The following is a 25,793-nucleotide window of genomic DNA, read 5'->3' as shown; positions in this document are numbered from 1 at the left end:
AGTAATACTGAATAGAATGTGGCAAAGCAATTAACTTTTTTGTCCTTGTAATGTTCGTCCTGGAAAGAAGGTGACCAAAACGCAGTGTGGTAAGTGTTCATTGTAATTTAATAAAATAACCTGAACACTGAAACAACAAAACCAACAAAGAGAGTGAACGAAATGAAACAGTTCTGTCTGGTGCAACAACACAAAACAGAAAACAACTACCCACAACAGACAGGTGGAAAAAGGCTACCTAAGTATGGTTCTCAATCAGAGACAACGATAGACAGCTGCCTCTGATTGAGAACCACACCTGGCCAAACACATAGAAATGGAAAACATAGAACAAAACATAGAATGCCCACCCCAACTCACGCCCTGACCAACCAAAATAGAGACAAAAAAAGGATCTCTAAAGTCAGGGCGTGACAGTCCTGAATACAAAGTGTTATGTTTGAGGAATACTGTATCCAATACAACAAATGACTGAGTACCACTCTCCATATTTTCAAGCATAGTGGTGACTGCATCATGTTATGGGTATGCCTTTAGTCGTTAAGGCTGGGGAGTTTTTCAGGATAAGGCCACTGCTGTCCCATCTTTGTGGATAGGGGGGTGCTCCCTCTGCTGTTTCCTGAAGTCCACGATCATCTCTTTTGTTTGGCTGACATTGAGTGAGAGGTTATTTTCCTGACACCACACTCCGAGGGCCCTCACCTCCTCCCTGTAGGCTGTCTCGTCGTTGTTGGTAATCAAGATCTACCACTGTTGTGTCATCTGCAAACTTGATGATTGAGTTGGATTCGTGCATGGCCACGCAGTTGTGGGTGAACAGGGAGTACAGGAGGGGGCTGAGAACGCACCCTTGTGGGACCCCAGTGTTGAGGATCAGCGGAGTGGAGATGTTGTTTCCTGCCTTCACCACCTGGGAACGGCTTAAAGAAATATCTGTCACGCCCTGACCTTAGAGATCCTTATTATTCTCTCTGTTTGGTTAGGTCAGGGTGTGACTCGGGTGGGAAAGTCTATGTTTCCTATTTCTTTGTTTTTGGCCGAGTGTGGTTCCCAATCAGAGGCAGCTGTCTATCATTGTCTCTGATTGGGGATCATATATAAGTTGTCATTTTCCTTTTGGGTTTTGTGGGATCTTGTTTTCTGTTTAGTGTCTGTGCCTGACAGAACTGATCACCTTCATTTTTTGTCGTTGTTATTTTGGTGTCATCAATAAAAAGACGATGTACGCCTACCACGCTGCGCCTTGGTCCACTCTTCATTCTACAAACGAGAGCCGTTACATAATCTGGAACATGATAACATCTCTATTGACGAGTATACGATACGTAAAACACTACATAATAATGGTGATCATGAGAGGAAACCAAAGAAGAAGCCACTGCTGTCCCCAAAAAACATTGCGGCACGTCTGAAGTTCGCAAAAGAGTACCTGGATGTTCCGCAGTGCTACTGCTGCTTTGCTGCCTCAGGACCTGGACAGCTTGCTATCATTTACGGAAAAATTAATTCCCAAGTTTATCAAGGCATTTTGCAGGAGAATGTAAGGCTATCTGTCCGTCAATTGAAGCGCAACAGAAGTTGGGTGATGCACCAGGACAACGACCCAAAACACAGAAGTAAATCAAAAACAGAATGGCTTCAAACAGAAGAAAATATGCCTTCTGGAGTGGCCCAGTCAGAGTCCTGACCTCAACTCGATTGAGATGCTGTGGCATGACCTCAAGAGAGCGTTTCCCACCAGACATCCCAAGAATATTGCTGAATTGAAACAGTTTTGTAAAGACGAACGGTCCAAAATACCTCCTGACCATTGTGCTGAAAACTACAGAAAACGTTTGGTTGAGGTTAATGCTGCCAAAAGAGGGTCAACCAGTTATTAAATCCAAGGGTTTACATACTTTTCCCACCCTGCACTGTGAACGTTTACACATTCTGTTCAATAAAGACATGAAAACATATACTTTTTTGTGCATTATTAGTTTAATCAGACTGTGTTTGTCTATTGTTGTGACTTAGATCATATTTGATCAGATCAAATTTTATGACCAATTTATGCAGAAATCCAGGTAATTGCAAAGGGTTCACATACTTTTTCTTGCCACTATATCCTCCAAACACTGGCTTCGAGGGCATAAACACTTTTTTACAACGGGTTAACAACATATTCAAATAATGATTGACATTTTCATTAAAAACATTGTTTTGATTAATTTAATCATACTATTTCATCCTTCCACAAGATATAGTCCCGACACTGTTCTGTATCTATGGATGCGACCCAGTCATTTGTTCTAAATGTTCTTATCTCTTGCTTGCTTGCTAGCCAACTACGGCTAACTTACAGTCACGTCAAAAAGTGTAGCCAGAATAACAGCAAAGTAGCTGCATTTGCATTTGTTTTAGCTGTTTTCTAGTGACATTTATTTGGATACATCCATCACAATGAGCTAATGAGGCGTGATTTCGCCTGGCATAGAAAAATGTGTTCACTCGTCAGGACACTGTTGTTCAGAGGAGCTAGCCAACAACACAGCTAAAACAATCACTTCAAACTGAAGCTGGAAAGACTGCAAAGTAGTTGCACTTCGTTTCGTTTGACCTTTTTTCAATTGACATTTCTCTGTATATATCCCCGGGACGTCTTCCTTCCGTTCCTGAGCAAGAGGAAGAGGTCGGCATACCTTCAGGTCAGATGTTTGTCCGCCGCTGTCGTCGTACCTGGAAGAGAGACCGGTCAGCCCTTCTCAAGACCACCTCCAGGTATCGACGACAAGCGGACCGCCACCGGACCCCGGCACCCTGGTATCGTCTCGGGCAGAAGGTACGGCTGTCCACCCGGGATCTGCCCCTCCGGGTGGAATCCCACAAACTTTCCCCACTGTTTATCGTCCCTTTCCCCATCTCTGAGGTCATTAGCCCCTCTGCTGTTTGTCTTCTGTTGCCCCTTCCATCCGTATACATCCCACTTTTCATGTGTCTAAAATCAAACCCATGTCTCACAGCCCTTTGTCTCCTGTTTCCTGTTACTGACTTCTGCCTGCTCTTGACCTGTCGTTTTGCCTGCCCCCTGTTCTAGTAATCCTTTTTTTTACTTCGACACTGTCTGCATCTGGGTCTTCCCTAAAACGTGAAAGTAAACATTATTAAAGTGACCAGTGTTCAATGACTCCATGTACATAGGGCAGCCGTCTCTAACGTGCAGGGTAGCGTACCGGATGGTAGCCGGCTAGTAACAGTAATTAAGGTTCAGGGCAGGGTACAGGACAGAGGCTGACTAGTGGTGACTGTTTAACAGTCTGATGGCCTGGAGATAGAAGCTGTTCATCAGTCTTTCGATCCTAGCTTTGATGCACCTGTACTGTCTCTGCCTTCTAGATGGTAGCTGTGTGAACAGGCTGTGGCTCGGGTGGCTGAGGTCCTTGATGATCTTCTTGGCTTTCCTGTGACACCGGGTGCTGTAGATATCCTGGAAGGCAGGCAGTGTGCCCCCGGTGATGCGTTGGGGTGACCGCACCACCATCAGGAGAGCCCTGCCGTTGCGGACATATCACTTTCTTCGCATAATAGCGAGCTAGAACACTTATTAATGCTGATTTGAAACTATTACTGCTTCCGGTATATACTGAGTGTACAAAACATTAGGAACACCTTCCTAATATTGAGTTGCACACCCTTTTTACCCTCAGAACAGCTTCAATTCGTCAGGACATGGACTCTACAAGGTGTCGAAAGGGTTCCACAGGGATGCTGACCCATGTTGACTCCAATGCTTTCAACAGTTGTGTCAAGTTGGCTGGATGTCCTTTCGGTGGGGAACCATTATTGATACACACGGGAAACTGTTGAGTGTGAAAAACCCAGCAGCATTGCAGTTCTTGACATACTCAAACCAGTGCAACTGGCACCTACTGTCGTACCCCAATTCAAAGGCACTTCAATCTTTTGTCTTGCCCATTCACCCTCTGAATGGCACACATACACAGTCAATGTTTCAATTGTTTCAATGCTTAGAAATCCTTCTTTAACCTGTCTCTTCCCCTTCACCTACACTGATTGAAATGGATTTAACAAGTGACATCCATAAGGGATCATAGCTTTCACCTGGACTCATCTGGTCAATCTATGCCATGGAAAGAGAAGATGTTCCTCATGTTTTGTACACCCAGTATAAACCTCATACCCAACTTACACTGATCAAGATATGATTTTCTAAATACAGAACATGTGCTATCTATGATCAATGTTCCAGAACTCTGACTTTTTGTATTTGCCAAGACAAACAAAGGCAAAGTTGTTTTTGGCATGTACCTCATGTTTCTCAACAGTGTCACCTGAGTGGAGAGAATAATAAGTGATGAAATAGGTACAGTTAATCTGAAAGCTATTGCTGTAATGTCCAAAGGAAACAGGGCTAACCATTTGAATTAGAGCAGATATTCACTGCTAGTGACTCAGTGCTCAGGGCATACAAGTTAGATGTGTTTATTTAAAAGGAGCACGGGGATATGAAGTACTGACTAAAGTATCTCTGTGTAAGCACGGTGTGAATTAGCTTTTTATTACATTCTTGCTCATCCACTCAACAAGTTTTTGCATATACCGAACTGTCATTCCAATAAAAATGTTCAGTTAAAACTGAAATGAATTGAGTAATTGTGTAATTAAGTGTGTAGAAAGTTCCCCTTTGCTATTATCTTTGTCTATTAATTTTGACATATCTTCTGCACAGGTGCTTTCAACACGTCATTATAATATTCAGGAGAGGGAACTGTTGAACTGTAGAAAGAATCATTTGTTTTTCATTGAGGGACAATGAATTCAAGTCGTAACCACATTGACTCAGCTAAGACATTAAGCTACCCAGAACCTTAGCATGTCAAACAGACCATTCCCAAAGATTACATGGGATGATGGATATGATTAGTTATTCCTTATCATAATGCTCCAGTCAGAAAAAAATGTACTGGTGTTCTTTCAATTTGATGTATTAGCTTGCACTCTTGAAGACAAAAGGACATAGTCAAAGCGATTTTTAGACCTATTGAGCATAGCATAAAAAATGATCAATTCTAAGGGTTCAAGTCAAGTCAGGACTCCACTTTGGCACTAGCTTGGGGTAATTTGATAGTTTGTCTCTCCATCATTTGTTCACATGCTTGCCTTAACAGGATAAAGGCAAGATTGGGGTTCATCTCATTATTTCAAAATGTACTGCATTGTCAGACTGCCAATTAATGGAGAAACATGACAGGTGCAGGTGCAAACTTGTAGAACCTACGCACAAGAATGAAAGAAAAGTGAAAGCGTTGACAGCTTCTATCACTGCTTAGAGTACAGAGGTTAGTAATACTCTCATGGGAAATTCGTGTTGAGTAAGATAAGAGGACAGATCGAGAAACTGCTAATGTTTATACAAGCTAATCGTCTTGATTTTTATGAGAGTGTAAGTTGGGTGACCTCATAAGAACCTGTGACACTTTAACTCATTAAGTACAAAACCTCTAAAAAGGCATTCGAAGTTGTATATCTTTCATTGTCTTTAACTAATAATATACAAACATACTCTTCAGTATCTATTTTCTGAAAGACGCCGAGGTTCTATGAGGTCCATGATGTAATAAATTAACAAATACGTGCCTCAAATACAAAGATCATATTCAAATGCTACTTATAAGACTTCCAATCAGGGGATACTCACAATATAGACTTGCCAGTCTTCCCTAAAGGCCTTTCTACAGTTAGTGCCTACTGCCTACTTCGGAGAGGATACACTTGTCATGTGACGCCCCAAGCAGGATGCCCCCTCAACTCCCAAGAGTGATGGATAACAAATAAAAAATAACAATGAATTTGACTTGTTTATCTTTTATTTAAAAAGTATGGTAATACACAATGCAATAGATTTTTTTTATATACTCATATCAGGTTCAGATTCAAATGATATGTTTCTCTTGAGCATTAATGTGCACCCCCAATTGCAAATATGTGAATGAAGTATATCAGTAAAGTATTTATACAATTATTGTACATATTTAGCTTCATAAGCAATCTGTTACTGCAGTTTAATTGCATGATATCAAAGTAAAGACATTAATTTTCAGACAAAACATTGCACTTCCAAGCCATTGAATAGCCAAAATAAAGATCTGTGCATGTGCTCTACTATGTACATGAAATCTGTTTTACACATTTTAAATGTGAACAGCACATTATATAATTTACAAATATATAAACTGAAGACTATATTTGTTATATTTACATGAATGTTTAAGGCATACAAGTGTTTAAGGATAAACCTAAGTATTGTAGACCTAAGTATTGCAATGAAAATATCAGGGCATGGGCCCGCACTTGGTGCCTGACTCCCTTACAATTCATATCTGGACAAAGCACTTTTCCTGTATCACAACAAAGAAAGATTAGCCATGCCCTTGCACAACCCCGGTTATATTTTGATGAAGCACTGGACTAAGTAGGCTTGGAAGATAGTGCTATTAATCCTTTGCGTCAGTCTGCCTCTTGCTGTAAGCCTATTGAACAGAACATAGGCTTATTGAGTAACGTGACGGTCACAACAAGCTGAAGTCAATTACTGTAGCCTTGTTAGTCCATAAACCTCAATAGAATTAATGGACTGTACATTACAAACCAGATCCTGTAATCTTAACCACTGTTTCTTTCCATCACAGATTTCTGAGGCATACTGAAATGTAAGGAATAATGTGAACACAAGATGGTGGTATTTATCTACCTATCCTCTGTACTACGATGAATAAGCAACAGCAGATCCCTGAGAGAGTAGTGTGTGTGTGTGTGAGCATTTGTGAGAGTATGCACATGTCTGCATGGGTGCGGGTGTGTTTGTGTCTTGTCCATGGAGCACCACTGGTCTCTGAGATATTGCTAACTGGTCCCTCAGATAGTTGTCTGAGAACTCCAACTCCATTGCCCCATGGTGGAGGTCAGGTTACGGTATGGGCAGGCATAAGCTACGGACAATTAACACAATTAAATTTTATTGATGGCAAATTGAATGCACAGAAATACCATGACGAGATCCTGAGGCCCAGGAGGGGTCGGGAGACACTGTGGCCCCATTCGACGACACCCCCGGACAGGGCCAAACAGGCAGGATATAACCCCACCCACTTTGCCAAAGCACAGCCCCTACACCACTAGAGGGATAACTTCAACCACCAACTTACCATCCTGAGACAAGGCTGAGTATAGACCACAAAGATCTCCGCCACATCACAACTCAAGGGGGGGGGGGGGGGCGTCAACCCGAACAGGAAGATCACGTCAGTGACACAAGCCACTCAAGTGACGCACCCCTGTGTACAGATCCTTGTGCACGGTCCCATGTCACAAGGATCTGTACATAATTCCTGAAAGCTGAAAATGTCTCTATTATTCCATGGCCTGCATACTCACCAGATGTCACCATTTGAGCATGTTTGGAATGCTCTGGATCGACGTGTACGACAGCGTGTTCTAGTTCCCAGCAATATCCAACAACTTTGCACAGCCATTGAAGAGGAGTGGGAGAACATTCCACAGGCCACAATCAACAGCCTGATCAACTCTATGCAAAGGAGATGTGTCGCATTGCATGAGACAAATGGTGGTCATACCAGTTACTGACTGGTTTTCTGATCCACGCCCCTACCTTTTAAAAAAAAGATATCTGTGACCAACAGATGTATAATATCTGTATTCCCAGACTTGTGAAATCCATATATTAGGGCCTAATGAGTGTAGATGAAGAGGAGGAAACAGTTGTAAGAATGATTTTTAAGCCTTTAGACAGTTGAGACACGGATTGTGTATGTGTGCCATTCAGATGGTGAATGGGCAAGACAAAATATTTAAGTGCCTTTGAACGAGAAATGGTAGTAGGTGCCAGGTTTGTGTCAAGAACTGCAACGGTGCTGGGTTTTTCAAGCTCAGCAGTGTCACGAACGTCGTAATCCTCCTCGTCTGAGGAGAAAGGATCGGCGCGGCGTGGTTTGATGAATACATACTTAATTTAATAAACGAAGACGAAAGAACACTTGACAAACTTAAAAAACAACAAAACGAATGGGATGCTATATAACGAAAGTGCAGACACAGGCGACCAACGTATAGACATAGACAATAACCCACAACCCACAATACAAAACAGGCTACCTAAATATGGTTCCCAATCAGAGACAACGCAAAACACCTGTCTCTGATTGAGAACCATATCAGGCCAAACACAGAAATAGACAAACCAGACAAACAACATAGAATGCCCACACAGATCACACCCTGACCAACCAAAACATAAAACAGACAAAGCAAACTCTGGTCAGGGCGTGACAAGCAGTTTCCCCTTTGTATCAAGAATGGTCCACCACCCAAAGGATATCCAGCCAACTTGACACAACTGTGGGAAGCATTGGAGTCAACATGAGCCAGCATCCCTGTGGAACCCTTTCGACATCTTGTAGAGTCCATGCCCCCAACGAATTGAGGCTGTTCTGAGGCTGCAACTCAAGTGGGGGAATGAAACTAAATATTAGGAAGGTGTTCTTAATGTTTTGTACACTCAGTTTATATTAGGCTGGCAGCGCCTTTGCTATCATGTGCAGGACTAGCTAATGATGCCTTAGTACGATGAGCTCAGAGCAGAGCATCTTATTTCTGGCCTATCCCTCAATTAAATAAAACATGAATCAAAATAAATGAATAGCCTGTTTGACCATTTAAGTATTTTCATGCTAATTTGATATCCATGCCATCCTAGTACATTGCTATGGTAAGAGCAAGAATACAGAAATGAAATGTTAAAATATGATGGAAGTACATCCCATTGTTCTGTAATGTATAACCAATGTAGCCTTCAGACAATAGACTTGAGAAGACTATTATGTCATGAGGGCCTAAGAGAAGCCTTTTTTGTTGAGAAGCCCTTTTTGTCCTAGACTTGGCACTCCGGTACCGCTTGCCATGCGGTAGTAGAGAGAACAATCTATGACTAGGGTGGCTGGGGTCTTTGACAATTTGTAGGGCCTTCCTCTGACACCGCCTGGTGTAAAGGCCCTGGATGGCAGGCAGCTTAGCCCCAGTGATGTACTGGGCTGTACGCACTACCCTCTGTAGTGCCTTGCGTTTAGAGGCCGAGCAGTTGCCGTACCAGGCAGTGAGGCAACCAGTCAGGATGCTCTCGATGTTGCAGCTGTAGAACCTCCAGTCACCCAAGACATAGGCTGATTTGTCCATCGGACTGCTAGATGGTGAAGCGTGATTCATCACTCCAGAGAAAGTGTTTCCACTACTCCAGAGTCCAAGCTTTACACCACTCAAGCCGACACTTGGCATTGCGCATGGTGATCTTAGGCTTGTGTGCGGCTGCTCGGCCATGGAAACCCATTTCATTAAGCTCCCGACGAACAGTTCTTGTGCTGACGTTGCTTCCGGAGGCAGTTTGGAACTTGGTAGTGAGTGTTGCAACCGAGGTCAGACAATTTTTATGTGATACGTGCTTCAGCACTCCCGTTCTGTGAGCTTGTTTTGCCTACCACTTCAAGGCTGAGCCTTTGTCACTCCTAGATGTTTCCACCTCACAATAACAGCACTTACAGTTGTTCAGGGCAGCTCTAGCAGGGCAGAAATTTGACCAACTGACTTGTTGGAAAGGTGGCATCCTATGACAGTGTCACGTGGAAAGTCACTGAGCTCTTCAGTAAGGTCATTCTACTGCAAATGTTTGGCTATGGAGATTGCTAAATTTTATACACCTGTCAGCAACGGGTGTGGCTGAAATAGCCTAATCCACTCATTTGAAGAGGTGTCTACATACTTTTGTATATATAGTGCATTCGGCAAGTATTGAGACCCCTTGACTTTTTCCACATTTTGTTATGTTACTGCCTTATTCTAAAATTGATGAAATTGTTGCTGTTTTCCCTCAACCTACCCCATAATGACAAAGCAAAAACTTTAAAAAATAAAATGTTTTCAAATGTGTTAAAATAAAATAAAAATTGAAATATCACATTTACATAAGTATCAGACCCTTTACTCAGTACTTTGTTGAAGCACCTTTAGCAGTGATTACAGACACATTTTTGAGGGTATGATGCTACAAGCTTGGCACACTATTTTGAGAGTTTCTCCCATTCTTCTCTGCAGATCCTCTCAAGCTCTGTCAGGCTTGATGGGGAATGTCGCAGCACAACTATTTCAGGTCTCTGCAGAGATGTTCGATTAGGTTCAAGTCCAGGCTCTGGCTGGGCCACTCAAGGACATTCAGAGACTTGTCCCGAAGCCACTCCTGTGTTGTCTTGGCTGTGTGCTTAGGATCATTGTCCTGTTGGAAGGTGAACCTTCGCCCCAGCCTGAGGTCCTGAGCAGGTTTTCATCAAGGATCTCTCTGTACTTTTCTCTGTTCATCTTTCCCTTGATCCTGACTGATCTCCCAGTCACTGCCGCTGAAAAACATCCCCACAGCATGAGGCTGCCACCACCATGTTTCACCGTACGGACGGTGCCAGGTTTCCTCCAGACGTGATGCTTGCCATTCAGGCCAAAGAGTTCAATCTTGGATTCATCAGACCAGAGTATCTTGTTACTCATTCTCTGAGAGTCTTTAGGTGCCTTTTGGGCAACTCCAAGCAGGCTGTCATGTGCCTATTGCCGAGGAGTGGCTTCTGTTTGGACACGCTATCATAAAGGCCTGATTGGTGGAGTGCTGCAGAGATGGTTGTGCTTCTGGAAGGTTCTCCCATCTCCACAGAGGAACTCTAGATCTCTGTCAAAGTGACCATCGGGGTCTTGGTCACCTCCCTGACCAAAGCCCTTCTTCCCTGATTGCTCATCTTCGCTGGGCGACCAGCTCTAGGAAGTATTGGTGGTTCCAGACTTCTTCCATTGAAGAATGATGGAGGCCACTGTGTTATTGGGGACCTTCAAAGCTGCAGAAATGCTTTGGTACCCTTCCCCAGGTCTGTGCCTTGACACAATCCTGTCTCGGCGCTCTACGGACAGTTGTTTTGACTTTATGGCTTGGTTTTTACTCTGACATGCACTGTGAACTGTAGGACCTTATATAGACAGGTGTGTGCCTTCCCAGATCATGTCCAATCATTTTAATTTACAACAGGTGGACTCCAATCAAGTTGTAGAAACATCATTGATGATCACTGGAAACAGGATGCACCTGAGCTCAATTTCGAGTCTCATTGCAAAGCGTCTGAAAACTTAGGTAAAACCGGTATTTCTTTTGTTTGTTTTTTTATACGTCAGCAAAAATTTATAAAAAACTGTTTTCGCTTCATCCTAATGGGGTGCAGATTGCTTTGGATTCTTTATTTATTTAATACATTTTAGAATAAGGCTGTAACGTAGCAAAACGTGGAAAATGTCAAGGGGTCTGAATACTTTCCGAATGCAGTGTCCCTTGGGCCTTATGGCTTAATTAGATACCGACATAGACAAAGCAGCACTAACAGCTATTTCACATAAATCTAATCTAGGCCTATTATCACTTAAACATTGAGCAATATTGATGGGCCTATCAAAATCAATATGTATCACAGGTCTATCTACAAACAATTCAAATAATGAGTAATTGAACACATTTCTAATGTATTGGATGAGCAGTAATAGAGAGATGAAGATGTACATTTTATGTAACAAATATGATGAAGTTGTTCATTAGGGTTGTGATCTGTCATATTTTCTTTTTAGCAGCCTGGCGGTTCTGTAGTCAATGTTTCACAACGTTTAGGAGCGCTAAGGAGTTGTGAACATTCACCAATGGCTTAAACCCAAAGATTTGTTTGCCCATAGTTTAAGCCAATCCTCACCTCATGAAGTCGGCCATTCCACCAATCACACACAAGGAATAGTTGGCGGGAGTGGAAGGGGAGGAACATTGGAATGTATTATTCACGAATCAGAACTAGGTACGTTTTTGACAACTGGTTTGTGTACAAGATAATGGCGTCAACTGTTGCAGTGCCCGTCGCCCCCACAGTGTCGGACCCAGAGCGGTGTGAAGGCGAGGAAGAGTTACGGGGGATTGAGGCTGGGGAAGAGAATAACCAACTGACTGGGCCCGTTGCAGCACCCTCCCAGAACCGTCTAGCGAAGTTACCGCTTTCCCGTATCAAGGCACTGATGAAAGCGGACCCAGACGTGTCCCTCGCCAGTCAAGAGTCAGTGTTTATCATTGCTAAAGCCACAGTAAGTTAAAAGTATTACATTACACTAAGTTACGCCTAACAGTATTCGTTTGTTTTCATATTTTGTAGCCTACAGTCAAGGTGGGTTAATGTCATGTTGTTAGCCATTTTATTTACATTTGTAATTCAGGAGACGGGATTATCCAGAGTAATTTACAGGAACAATTAGGAATTAGGAACATCGGCAGATTTTTCGCCTAGTCGGTTTTGGGATTCAGCAAGGCTTTAAACGGTTAGGCTATAGAGCCCCACGGTGAAGTGTCATAAAACCTAGCGGTCTAACAGGGAAATGGTTCCAATCGTTTTTCCAACATTCATTTTTCAAAAAGTTGTAGCATAAAGCTTACTTAAATTGTGTAGATTTTTTCAAAATTATTTTCACTGCATCAGGGATAGCCTACACAGACGGTTCAGCTTTGCAGCCGCCTTCAGTGTGTAGGTGCAATTCTTTTTTTAATTCAAAACAGCATTTGTAGGGAGCAACTGATGAGGAGCAGGGTTGTCACTCATCTGCCAATCAGGGATGTGGCTTTCTTGGTCTACCTGTATTCAAGTTAGTCACAAAGAAATACTAGAATTATAGGGTAAGGATGTGGGATTCAATTCATGAATCAATTGACTTGGGTGTCTGCTCACTTGGTTACATTATATAAATTCATGAGATGGCTTACTGCAAAGAACATCAGGCTCAACCGTTCATTAATATGTGGGACTGACTCATAAACGATATGCAAAATCTGGACAGTGTTCTTGTATAAAGTATCACAGTTTATACAACGGCTGGGTCTCATCCTGAATGCCTCATTAGCTCATTGTGATGGATGTATCCAAATAAATGTCACTAGAAAACAGCTTAAACAAATGCAAATGCAGATACTTTGCTGTTATTCTGGCTGCACTTTTTGACATGACTCTAAATTAGCTGTAGTGCAAATCAAATTTGATTGGTCACGTACACATTTAGCAGATGTTATTGCATCCTAGCTTCATTAATTCTGTAATATTTAACAATTCACAACAAAACACACATCTAAAAGTAAAATTATGGAATATAAGAAAAATATTAGGACAAGCCATGTCGGAGTATTTAACAGCTATTTAACAGGCTTTGAGAAAAGCTGTTTTTCAGTCTCTCGGTCCCAGCTTTGATGCACCTGTACTGACCTCTCCTTCGGAGTGAACAGGCTGTGGCTCGGGTGGTTGATGTCCTTGATGATCTTTTTGACCTTCCTGTGACATCGGGTGCTGTAGGTGTCCTGGAGGGCAGGCAATGTGCCGCCGGTGATGAGTTGGGCAGACCGCCCGAGAAGCTGGTGTTTGGATGATATATTGGCACGGTTTGCCAGCCTAACAACACCTGTGCCAATATATCCTCCAAACACTGGCCTCTCGGGCGTGATCACTTAATGAGTCATAATACCCATGGAGCCTAGCAGGCAAATGGTTCCAGTCGTTATTCCACCGCTTAAAATAAGGAGGCTGACGCAACGGGCCCAGTTTGTTGGTTGTTCTCTTCTTCAGCCTTGTTCCCCCGTAACTCTTCCTCGCCTTAACACCGCTCTGGGTCCGACTCAGTAGGTGCCACAGGGGCGACAGCCACTGCAACAGTTGACGCCTGTTATCAAAACGTAAGCCTACACAAACGCAGCCCTTATTTGAAGTGTTTCTAAAATCCCCTGTGGAAAAACTATTGGAACAATTCCCCTGTTTGACCGCTAGGTTTTATGGGTATTATGACTCATACTGTGGTACTCTATTCCAGATACAGAGTGAAGTTGGGGAGGATTGTAGGAAGGACCTACTTTATGTTCCTTGTAGTTCACTGGTCATCAACTGTTGAGCTACTTGGTGTGCAGGCTTTTGTTTCAACCCAGCACCAACACATCATTGCTGTAAAGGCAATATCTAGCTTAGCTACCTAAGATGACATATTTGTATTATTTTTTTAACCTTTTATTTAACTAGGCAAGTCAGTTAAGAACAAATTCTTATTTACAATGACGGCCTAGGAACAGTGGGCTAACTGCCTTGTTCAGGGGCAGAATGACAGATTTTTACCTTGTCAGCTCGGGGATTCGATCTAGCAACCTTTCGGTTACTGTCCCAACGCGCTAACCACTAGGCTACCTGCCGCACATTCACTTTACTGTAGTCACAATGCACTTATGTTATATGGTACAGCGACGTTACTGACTGTATACTAAACTTCATGTGTTCCAGGAACTCTTTGTTGAAATGATTGCCAAAGATGCCCTGGTGTATGCCCAGCAAGGAAAGAGGAAAACTTTGCAGAGGAAAGATTTAGGTTAGTAATGTCAAGCAGACATGATCATATAGTACACCAATCATACCATATGATTATTGCTAAGTGTAATGGTCACCAACACCTGGTTTTGGAGAGCTACATGGTATGCCAGGCTTCAGTTCCATCCCTGTACTAAACACGTGTTAGGCCTAACTGATTCAACCGATCAAGGTCTTAGTGCGGTGCTAGAATAAAAGCCTGCACACCATGTAGCTCTACAGGGCCAGGACCGGGGGTCATTTAGGCCAGCCTTTGACTTTAGTTCTTCCAGCTATTGTGTTTTTTGTTGTTTCCACTAACAGACAATGCAATAGAGACCGTAGATGAGTTTGCCTTTTTGGAAGGTAAGTTCCCATCCAAGCATCCATCTTCACTAAACCTCTACCATATTTTATTCTTCGTCAGATTGATAATAGATTTTTTGTAATTGAATATTCACATTGTGTTGCATTATCCTGAGTCATTGGCTATAGTGAATCAGTGAATGTAGGTTTGTGTAACCGGTTTGACAAGATTTTCTTTGTCTATGTTCTCTTTAAAGGCACTCTAGACGCCTAGACACACTCAGGAGACAGCAGGCAGTTCAAGAATCAGAGGCATTCTTCATCATAAGGATAAGAGGCATTTGAAAAACAGACTGACCTGTCTTACTTTTGAAGTGATATCGCTGAGTTGGTATTGGTCACAAGGACTTTCCTTCCTGGACATGTATAAACTGTAAAGACATCAGTAATGATCCTCCCTCAGTTAGTCTTGTATGCAAGGAGTCTGCCATTTTTTTATTTGTAAATAATGTGAGATTATGTTGAAATAAATCATATCATCGTGTATTAACCTGATCATTTATAGTTTTAATAAAATACGTTTTATTAGGAACTCTTATTTTTTAAAAGTTGTGTCAGAAATAAATCCATCCTCACTAGTATACCATAGTGTCAACTGTTTAGGCAACAACTACACATTTTCCATTGTGAGGAAAAAACAGTTGAAGTTGGAAGTTTACGTACACCTTAGCCAAATACATTTAAACTCAGTGTTTCACAATTCCTGACATTTAATCCTAGTAAGAATTCCCTGTCTTAGGTCAGTTAGGATCACCACTTTATTTTAAGAATGTGAAATGTCAGAATAATAGTAGAGAGAATGATTTATTTCAGATTTGATTTGTTTCATTACATTCCCAGTGGGTTAGAATACACTCAATTAGTATTTGGTAGCATTGCCTTTAAATTGTTTAACTTGGGTCAAATGTTTTGGGTTAACTTCCACAAGCTTCCCACAATAAATTGGGTGAATTTTGTCCCATTCCTCCTGACAGCTGGTGTAACTGAGTCAGGTTTGTAGGCCTCCTTGCTCTTGCATGCTTTTTCAGTTCTGCCCACATATGTTCTATGGGATTGAGGTCAGGGCATTGTGATGGCCACTCCAATACCTTGACTTTGTTGTCCTTAGGCCATTTTGCCACAACTTTGGAAGTATGCTTGGGGTCATTGTCCATTTGGAAGAGCCATTTGTGACCAAGCTTTAACTTCCTGACTGATGTCTTGATGTTGCTTCAATATATCCACATAATTGTCCCTCATGATGCCATCTATTTTGTGAAGTGCACCAGTCCCTCCTGCAGCAAAGCACCCCCACAACATTATGCTTCCACCCCTGTGCTTCATGGTTGGGATGGTGTTCTCTGGCTTGCAAGCCTCCACATTTTTCCTCCAAACATAAACATGGTCATTATGGCCAAACAGTTCTATTTTTGTTTCATCAGACCAGAGGACATTTCTCCAAAAAGTATGATTTTCTCCCCATGTGCAGTTGCAAACCGTAGTCTGGCTTTTTTATGACGGTTTTGGAGCAGTGGCTTCTTCCTTGCTGAGCGGACTATCAGGTTATGTCGATATAGGACTCGTTTTACTGTGGATATAGATACTTTTGTACCTTCTTCCTCCAGCATCTTCACAAGGTCCTTTGCTGTTGTTCTGGGATTGATTTGCACTTTTCGGACCAAAGCACGTTCATCTCTACGAGACACAACGCGTCTCCTTCCTGAGCGGTATGAAGGCTGCGTGTTCCCATGGTGTTTATACTTGTGTACTCTTGTTTGTACAGATGAATGTGGTACCTTCAGGCGTTTAGAAATTGCACCCAAGGATGAACCAGACTTGTGGAGGTCTACAATATTTTTTATGAGGTCTTGGCTGATTTCTTTTGATTTTTCCCATGATGTCAAGCAAAGAGGCACTGAGTTTGTTATCAAGAAATTTGTGGAGTGGTTGAAAAACAAGTTTTAATGACTCCTACCTAAGTGTATGTAAACTTCCGACTTCAACTGTATAGACTACATTTTAATAAGATGGAAAGTACAAGACTTGAGAATCTATCCATCCAAAATAATGTAAAACCTCTAGCAGACACTGCTTTACAGGGGGTCTAGCAAATGACCAGATCTATCTTTTGCAGACTAAGGGTAAAGACTTCTGGCATATTATTTCCAAACGTCTATCTGTCTGTAAGCGCGTAGCTTAGAGACTATATTTAGATATACCATTATATCCTGTTTGTTTTGCTGTTTCAATAAAACATCAGCCCAGAGAGAGGGACTTAACAAAGCATAATATGAGCTTATCTTAATATTAGAATGGCTTACACCAGGACAGACACACATGCCGGGGAAAGTGGCTGTGCTGGTGGTCTGCTGCTACGGCAAATAAAATGAATCTGGAGGAAATCAAGGCCGGACTAAAAATACACAATTGTATGTGCTCCTTGTGCATTCCTGAATAGATTCAGGTTTAGTGTATCAACAGAATAATGGGTTGAGTGCATTTTTAATACACATCCCATGATATTACTGCAGAACATTATATATATAATTAATTCCCACATTTTTTATGATGAAATTATTTCAAATTTTTCATTAACCATTTATCAAATCTGATAGATGGAACTCATCCCTTGGTAACTTTTCAGTATTTCTGAGAAATTCAGTCATTGACATTTATTTCCTACCACCTTTTGGCACCAGTCAATTTGGGGGGATCATTTATTATTATCAGATGTAGGATCTTAATTTGCTCACTCTGTTGTTGCTGGGAATTTTCCTGCACCGCAACAAATGCAGAGGAGCTTCATGATTTACATAAATTCACTGAAAGCTCATACTAAATCACGGTTATATTAACATTGCATTTATTTTTATTTTTAATTTGCCTCCTTTTTCTCCCCAATTTCGTGGTATCCAATTGGTAGTAGTTACTGTCTTGTCTCATCGCTGCAACTCCTGTACAGACTCGGGAGAGGCGAAGGTCAAGAGCCATGCGTCCTCCGAAACACAACCCAACCAAGCCGCACTGCTTCTTGACACAATGCACATCCAACCCGGAAGCCAGCCTCACCAATGTGTTGGAGGAAACACCGTACACCTAGCGACCTGGTCAGCGTGCACTGCACCCGGCCCGCCACAGGAGTCGCTAGTGCGCAATGAGACAAGGATATCCCTGCCGGCCAAACCCAGGAGACGCTGGGCCAATTGTGCGCCGCCCCATGGGCCTCCCGGTCGCGGCCGGCTGCGACAGCCTGGGCTCGAAACCAGAATCTCTGGTGGCACAGCTAGCACTGCGATGCAGTGTCTTAGACCACTGCGCCACCCGGGAGGCCCCAACATTGCATTTTCAAATCAAATTTTATTTGTCACGTGCCAAATACAACAGGTGTACAGTGAAATGCTTACTTACTAGCCCTTAACCAACAGTTTAAAAAAGTAAGATAAGAATAACAAATAATTAAAGAGCAGCAGTAAATAACAATAGCGGGGCTACCGGTACAGAGTCAATGTGCTGGGTCACTGGTTTCTAGGTAATTGAGGTAATATGTACATGTAGATAGAGTTATTAAAGTGACTATGCATAGATAATAACAGAGAGTAGCAGCAGCGTGGGGGAGGGGGGGAATGTTGTTTAAATGTCTTACATCGGCTATACTAGCAAAACAGTCCTGTAGTTTAGCATCTGCTTCATCTGACCACTTTTTTTATAGACTGAGTCACTGCTGCTTCCTGCTTTAATTTGAGCTTGTAAGCAGGAATCAGGTCAGATTTGCCAAATGGAGGGCGAAGGAGAGTGGAGTGTGTGGCGTAAAGGTGGTCTAGAATGTTTTTCCCTCTGATTGCACATTTTAACATGCTAATAAAAATTAGGTCAAACTAATTTAAGTTTCCCTGCATTAAAGTCCCCGGACACTAGGAGCGCCACCACTGGATGAGCATTTTCCTGTTTGCTTATGGTGGTATACAGCTCATTGATTGTGGTTTTAGTGCCAGCACCGGTCTGTGGTGTGGTATAGTATGTAGACAGCTATGAAAAATACAGATAAACTCTGTAGGTAGATAGAGTGTCTCATGATAAACTGTAGACCACACTACCTCAGGCGAGCAAAACCTTGAGACTTCCTTAGATATCATACACCAGCTGTTGTTTACATATATGCATAGGCCCCCACCCCGTGTCTTACCAGAGGCTGCTATTACCTTACTTTTGGCCAGCTAATAGCCTAATGACTGATCAAGCAACATCATGGACTAAATGTTCAAATCCTGTTGCTGCAGGATTATTTTGCTTTGACTATAGGTCAAATTAAGATCCCACCCCTGTACCTTCTCGAATGGCAATTTTGTTTTTCTTTTGCAGCTTTTGTTAAGCACATCCATTTCCCCTAAATTAAAAATAAAACACCAATTTTGGAAAAGTGTTCAGTTCCCCAACTCTAAGCACAGTTAAGACCATGTTTTGCAATGATTTGAAATAATTCCTTTTGTGTGTTTAACCAAACATGTTCTGGTTTAGTTTTACAGTGTATATAAAGAAACAAAGCTGTGTGAACCACAGATGTTAGTTTGAGGACTGCCTGCAAAGAGTTTGTTTACTCCCACCAGAAGAATGCCAGGCATAGAACATGCCAGTGTTTTTTCTGGATCAAAATGGGGCTTAGGTGGTGGGCGTGGCCAATGATACGGTCATCGAAGGTACATTTGAGGCCCCCCTGTTGGTGGCAGTGACAAACTTTAGCTGTTTTAAAGCTAATTTCCTGCAATTCTGCAAAATTTGACGTGTTTGAGATAATGTTGCAGTTTCAGAGCTACATTTCCTGCAATTCTACACCTTGCTATGGGTCCGAGAGAAAATATGCAGTTTTAAAGATAATCTCCTGCAATTGTAGACATTTTGCCATGGCTGATGCTATGAGTGACTCAACCATCATAGCAAAATCAATGGGGGCCACATGCCATGACAAAAATACTCCTAAATGCATAATTGTTTTACATTTTAGATTCTCTCTACTTTTATATCTGGTTTAAGTCATTTTAAATTTGCACTATGCAGAAATCACTCTGCAATTTCTCAAAATTATTGGACCATCTAAACTGCTGTGAAATATATTTTTCATAACCCAAAATATTGTTTCAACTGTTTGAAGCTGGTGTACTAAACCGAAAGTAAAAGATGCAAAAACTAAACTTAAGAATGGGAAGCATAGAAATAGTGCACATAGAACATATCTACCGCTTCTTAGACTTGCTTCCAAGAAGAATTATAGATCTATAACTCACCATTCTATGTGAAATTGGTTGCGTGGCCAAAAAAGCTACATATTTAAGTTTACACTAAAAGTTTTTCCACCCTGATTGCATTTTTTCTATTTTTTTACTGTTTGGACATGGGCAGACCGAAAAAACACTTAGGCGGCCCGCCCAAATCTGTTCAATGCAGAAAAAAACCTTGCATGCAGTGCCCTGGCTATAATAAAATATAATCACTACATGTTGCATGGATGGACTTAATTTTATTTTGACAGTAAACGAAGACATTCTATTATGAATTTCTCTCATGTAAAGTAAGTATAGTTCCACCAAGCCTTTTGTCAAGATCAGAACTTTCAAGCAATCATTATGTACCACTGAAGAAGCTTTGTTTATACCCATTAAAGTACTGTTTATAGAATGCACAACTTAATTTTTTACAAGTTTACTATTCCATTAGTCGGCACCGGCAACTTTTTTTGGAGGGGTCTGTGTCAACTCGTGCTTTTTACAAGAACAGAACATGAACAACGAACTGGGGACCACCTGTAATTTAGTGTATAAAGCTGAGAAGTGTTCACTTTTCAATCTTCATGAAGTTGTAGAGTAGACAATGGCCTATGATGGCTATAATCACCCATCCACTCACAGCATTCCAGATAGTACATACCAAATGTTATGTGCTTGATAAATGATACATCTCAAAATTTGACACATTTGCTCCCTGAAACCTAACCTAACACTGAAATCCCTTTGGGCTAAGCTGCTCTGGCCTGGACCACAGGTATAGTTAGCTTTATCCTACAACATCCCCAGGACATACCTATCCCTCCTCTGGCTCTCTATCTCCTCAAAAGAGGAACACCGATTAAGTTAATAATTTAATAGGTGGATTTACAGTCACTATTTTTTTGACCTTTTGTTTGAAAGGTTGTGTCTAGTATACTTTTACAGTGATCTCTTAATCGCCCCAAAGATATGCTGGAAATGTGTTTGGCTCCGGAGCAGACTGAAGTCAAGGGGAAGGTATGTTTTTGCAGCTGAAAGATTCCAACTTGATTTCTTAAGGGTTGAATTCTTGCACGCTGCCCCCCTCTCCTCTCCCTACCTCAGACTGCATATTTTTAATTCCAGGTCTCAGGTATGCACAGTCAGATAGTATGGATTACACTGGCCATGTCGTCTAATAAATGCCGCTACCTAAAGCCTACCATTCAGCAGAGATTTACCCTGTATTCAATTACCATGTGTTTTACCACATTGTCTGTTCATGGGATGTTGCAACTCTCCAGGTGTTATTCCATTGTACTATAAGATAAGAGTAGCTACTGCTGTAAAATACAAGATATGGTAACAAGATATGGTGAAGCGACTCTTCTCAATAGTAGTTAATAGCTAAACACTTCCTTGTTGTCACTGGAAGCATTTCTTCTAAGGTACATTAAACAGCGGGTAATCAGTCTCATCATTAAATACAAAGGTTATTTGTGTTTTCCTGTCCATTGTTTTTCAGACCAGGGTTATTTCATTTGTTTTGTTGTAACAGCTTTTTATTATGTAAAAAATTATTTTCATAGCATTACTTCCAGTTTTTTTCAACAATGTTAATTTCATTGAATACCAAAGGCATTAGAGAATGTGCTGTAATTCTGCAGTAGTTTCATTGCTTGGTTAGAAGGGTGGTTTTTGACTGGGGGAGAATCAGCTGGGTTCTAATGACACTCAACCTGCCACAGCAAACAGTCTTTACCCAAAACCACACTCTGGGTCTCTGGGTCAGTCAATCCTCAACTGCCAACCAGCGTTGACTTTGTATCCATTTCCTCCAATAACGTAGGCCATTTTATATTTGACATTTTGTATTTAGTTCTAGTACTGAATTTGGGGACTCATAAAGGCAAGTAAGAAACACACTTACAAACTACTCCTACACTTTGGATGCCATCGTGCTTAGCCCCATGCGTTCCACTTCTGACACCAAATGTTGCAAATTTATGGGGTAGCCGTCTCGGACTTGCATTTGTGAGTCCAAGACCTTTGCCATTACACCAAGAAAGGTCCAAGCCGCTTGAAAAGGTTGTTAGGTGTTGTACTGAGAATGATTGTTAGCATGTAGCTGCTATACAAAGTCAGTCACAGTCTGGACTGTATTGAACATGCACAGCTGTACTTTAGTTGGCAAATTGGCTTCTGTTTTCAACATGTTATCATTTCTTGTGATCGATCTAATGGTAGAGAGCTGGTTGCCATTTTATAGTATTAGTGGTTTTTATTTTGGAAACGGACTGCATGTAACTTGCTTGTGCTTTGAACTATGTTGGTACTAGAGATGCCTTTTGTCATTTTACATGAATGAAAACAACATGAATATATTACAGTGTCATGTGTATCACAAGCTTTGGTGTTCCGTGTATTGTGCTTGAGCAGTGACAGTCATAACATAGCTGCAAGACTAATGGGACACCTACAACAAGGTAGGGCAGTTTCCATGACTGCATTAGAGAATGCCATAAATCTGGATTATTTTAAGAGCTTTTTTTGGGAAAGCACCTTTTTGAAGAGTGGGAAAGACATGGAAATGAACACAGTGAGTGGGACACTCAGAGGAGAGGGGGAGCTGGAGGGGGGAGGGTTAGGGAGTGCATGTGTGTTTGAGGGAGAGCGAGGGAGAGAGTGAAAAGGAGGGAGGGAGAAATATAAGAGACAGAAATAGAGGGGAAGGTAACACAGCAGATTACTTCCCTGCCAGGCTCACCATGTTTCTGTTGCAGACTGTGACTGTTATTTCTCTGACTGTCATTCTCCTGGGCTCGGTGGAAGGTAAGACACAATAACACCTACAGTGTATACCGTTAGCAGCATGCACCCTGCTGGGAGCCAGTTTAGCAGGGAAGCGAAGGAGAGCAAGCTAGAGGAGAGGGGAAGAGGGAATACTGGAGCAGCAGCAGGGAGAGCCATGGATGTAAATAGAGAGCTAGAATGAAGACTGATTTCACATCAAAACATTGAACGCTAATAACAAGCTAACTGAATACCTCAGACTTTAATTGGGGAAAAGATTATATCAATGATAAAATATGACAAGGTTCAGAGCAGCTTTCATATGACACGCATATGGTAACTGTTTATCTCAGCTAATATTATTGTGCTTACTCACTCTGGTTGGATGAAAAGCCTTGTCATCTAGTCACAGTGCCACTGGCATAACAGCACATTATGGGGGATCATGGGATGTTCTAAATCCTTCTGGCTGTCTGCACTCTAGATGACATATCCTGTCAAATAGAGCAACCTTTAGATAGTCTAACTATACTGTGTAGAACAGTGCAATGAAATGCCTTATATTCTTACTAATATATTTGTGTTTATAATCTACAGTGTCACAACAACCCTCCTTTTGAGCCAATAGCAATCATATAGCCTTCATACACCGTAAGTGTGCTTTGACGAATTTGACTTCAGCGTTTGCCTCTCTCCATCTCTCTCTCTCTCTCTCTCTCTCTCTCTCTCTCTCTCTCTCTCTCTCTCTCTCTCTCTCTCTCTCTCTCTCTCTCTCTCTCTCTCTCTCTCTCTCTCTCTCTCTCTCTCTCTCCCCCGCCCCTCTCTCCCCCCTCTCAGGTAACGGGGTACAGATGCAGAGAGATGTTCAGTGCTGTATGCAGTACTCCCAGGGGAAAGTGCGCACCAAAGACGTGCTGAGGTTTGAGGTACAGACGGAGGGGCCAGACTGCAGTATAAAAGCCATCATGCAAGTATTTCAACTATCCCGAAGCAACTCGCAGACATGGAAAATATGCCTCTCAGAGCTATGAGGCATTGTCATCTATCCAGGTCCTGTTGTTATGGCTTATGTTCTACTGTAATTGCCAGGGAAGTGAGGAAGGAAATATGTGGGAATAACAAGCCATCCAAAAAAAAAGTATCCTCACTAGCCAACTTTGTTGAGGCTTTGGTTCAGAGAAGTCTTTATTAAAACCATGCTGCATATTTACAGTTTGTACTGTATGTTTCAGTTGGAAGGTTGTCATGGTGAATGTTCTTTGTCTGTGTTGTTGTGGCTGCAGACTGTACACCAAGAAGGCGGTGAAGTGTGCTGACCCCAGAGACCGAAAGGTCAAGAGGTTACTGAGGAAGCTGCTCCAGAGGCAGAGGACCAAAGCACATAGGATCATGTGGCTCTACCCACATGGCAACCTGCCAGTCATGTCGGAGGTGGGAAATATGCACTGTGTTTATACACATAGGGCTCAATTCAATCTAACCCACATTGCAGTTATACTACATTAAGATACTACATAAACATTCCTATGGTGGGAGTGATTGAACATCCAAAAGGCTTTATTAGAAAGAGTGGAAATATTAGCTTTATTCAAAAGTGTGCTGTAGACTTTCCCCCTGATTATGTCTCCATAGACAATGGTTTTCCACATTTGAATACAGTGCTGAACAGGTTTATTTTCTCTCTCAGGACAAGAAGGATGGGTGGGATGCCTTCCATGTGGAATGAGTGTGAGGTTGTTGTTACCACAGGAGAATTATTGTCATAGGTGACATCTGTTCTTCCTTTTACTCCAGCAATATTGTATTGTCTCTGTTATGACCTAAAGTAGCTAACGTTTATGGTGCACTGAAATTCCCCTTAAATTGCCCTTTGGGGACAATAAAGATGTATTGAACTGAACCGAACTCTCTCTCCTGTCATTGCAGGCCAAGTAAACTTCCAGCGGCTTGTCATCCTAACTCAGCCAAGCTTTCTGACTCTCCAGTCGTCTCGTGTCACTATCTGCCTGGGAGTGTGGTGGCTGAGCTGTCATTGCCATACAGTCCATGAGAGGTTTTGATATATAGATAAATGTATTTTACACTGACTGTCGCTAACTATGCCAAAGTATTTGCTAAGTATTTCTGATTACTCTATCCCAAGAAACCAGTCTTCACCGTCTATGTATACCTGTTAAATTTCATAGAGGGCTTGTTCTCGCCTGAAACACAATGTAATGTAGAAAAATGCACTGTATGTTTAAACACGACATCTGAAGTGGATCTTTTATAAATAAATGAACCTGAAAGAATTAGATTTTCTTCCTTATTGTAGCCTAGGCTCAATCTATAATATAGATCAGTGGATTACTCAAAGTATTAGTGTGGTTATATTTAATTGGTTCAAGTAGCTACTCAATGATTTCTCTTATAGGTGCAGTTGTAAAAGTAACTGCTATAAAGCACGGCTGTATTAATAGCCCAGAGAAGCAGCGTGTATATGTACACACAAAGGTGGTGTTGGTTCCTCTCTGGCTGAGGCCCCACGCTGCTTCTGTTTACTGGCCCTGGGTGGGTGCACTCTGTTTGATGTTGAGGTACCCAGCACCTTCACTCAAAGACAAAAGGTAATTGATGCTTCCCATAGCGTTGGGCTTCTGGCTCAACACTGTTTGAGACGCCCAAAACGGCTCTGGCACTCCATTTGACAGTTCATTAATTTTGGTAAAGACAGCTTGACACCATATCGCTACCTAGAGGTTTAGACCAACAGTGGGGAGACTTTATTCAATGAGAGGCAGTACTGTAAGTGTGAAGCCAACTGGAATGTAATGCAGGTGTTCAGTCCTGCAGTTTAGACTGGTCGTGAGGAAGAATCCATGGAGACTCAGGGCCAAAAACAGGAGATTCTCCACCAGGGGTAGCCAGACAACAGGAGGAT

At 41.9% G+C, this 25,793-nt stretch overlaps 2 protein-coding genes and 1 long non-coding RNA gene across 6 annotated transcripts; all 3 read left to right on the top strand.

Annotated features, from left to right (window-relative positions):
* The first annotated feature begins 2,424 nt into the window (after positions 1-2,424).
* On the top strand, positions 2,425-4,645 carry LOC129810835 (uncharacterized). Its single transcript, XR_008752788.1, has 2 exons — positions 2,425-2,821; positions 3,376-4,645. It is a non-coding gene; the product is annotated as an uncharacterized LOC129810835 (long non-coding RNA).
* Positions 4,646-11,837: 7,192 nt separating this feature from the next.
* On the top strand, positions 11,838-15,837 carry LOC129810830 (DNA polymerase epsilon subunit 4-like). The gene is made up of 4 exons (XM_055861763.1): positions 11,838-12,216; positions 14,436-14,520; positions 14,823-14,864; positions 15,062-15,837. Exons 1-4 carry the CDS (start codon positions 11,911-11,913, stop codon positions 15,076-15,078), a joined length of 450 nt encoding a protein of 149 aa, XP_055717738.1. The 5' UTR covers positions 11,838-11,910; the 3' UTR covers positions 15,079-15,837.
* A 6,898-nt stretch (positions 15,838-22,735) lies between these two features.
* Positions 22,736-25,164, top strand: LOC129810831 (C-C motif chemokine 17-like). Of its 4 annotated transcripts, none has more exons than XM_055861766.1 (5): positions 22,738-22,912; positions 23,711-23,840; positions 24,157-24,304; positions 24,561-24,606; positions 24,800-25,164. In XM_055861766.1, exons 1-4 carry the CDS (start codon positions 22,849-22,851, stop codon positions 24,597-24,599), a joined length of 381 nt encoding a protein of 126 aa, XP_055717741.1. In that variant the 5' UTR covers positions 22,738-22,848; the 3' UTR covers positions 24,600-24,606; positions 24,800-25,164. The 4 variants fall into 4 exon arrangements, with proteins under 4 accessions (XP_055717739.1, XP_055717741.1, XP_055717742.1 ...); XM_055861765.1 differs by having other exon boundaries at positions 22,740-22,912; positions 24,561-24,639; XM_055861767.1 differs by lacking the exon at positions 24,561-24,606.
* Positions 25,165-25,793: the final 629 nt, after the last annotated feature.

This window comes from Salvelinus fontinalis, chromosome 14 (assembly GCF_029448725.1).
Source record: "Salvelinus fontinalis isolate EN_2023a chromosome 14, ASM2944872v1, whole genome shotgun sequence".
In the NCBI taxonomy this organism is placed as follows: domain Eukaryota; kingdom Metazoa; phylum Chordata; class Actinopteri; order Salmoniformes; family Salmonidae; genus Salvelinus; species Salvelinus fontinalis.
Note: the sequence above shows the minus strand (reverse complement) of the source record. Positions and strands in the feature narration are given on the sequence as shown.

What these genes read in the sequence shown, in the direction of transcription:
- LOC129810831 (XM_055861764.1), top strand. Translation starts at nt 22,849, where the DNA reads ATGTTTCTGTTGCAGACTGTGACTGTTATTTCTCTGACTGTCATTCTC. An exon ending in TCTCCTGGGCTCGGTGGAAG is followed by an intron (nt 22,913 to 23,710) that starts GTAAGACACAAT and finishes CCCCCCTCTCAG; the next exon opens with GTAACGGGGTACAGATGCAG. An exon ending in TGCAGTATAAAAGCCATCAT is followed by an intron (nt 23,841 to 24,156) that starts GCAAGTATTTCA and finishes TTGTGGCTGCAG; the next exon opens with ACTGTACACCAAGAAGGCGG.
- LOC129810830 (XM_055861763.1), top strand. Translation starts at nt 11,911, where the DNA reads ATGTATTATTCACGAATCAGAACTAGGTACGTTTTTGACAACTGGTTT. An exon ending in TTATCATTGCTAAAGCCACA is followed by an intron (nt 12,217 to 14,435) that starts GTAAGTTAAAAG and finishes CATGTGTTCCAG; the next exon opens with GAACTCTTTGTTGAAATGAT. An exon ending in TTTGCAGAGGAAAGATTTAG is followed by an intron (nt 14,521 to 14,822) that starts GTTAGTAATGTC and finishes TTCCACTAACAG; the next exon opens with ACAATGCAATAGAGACCGTA.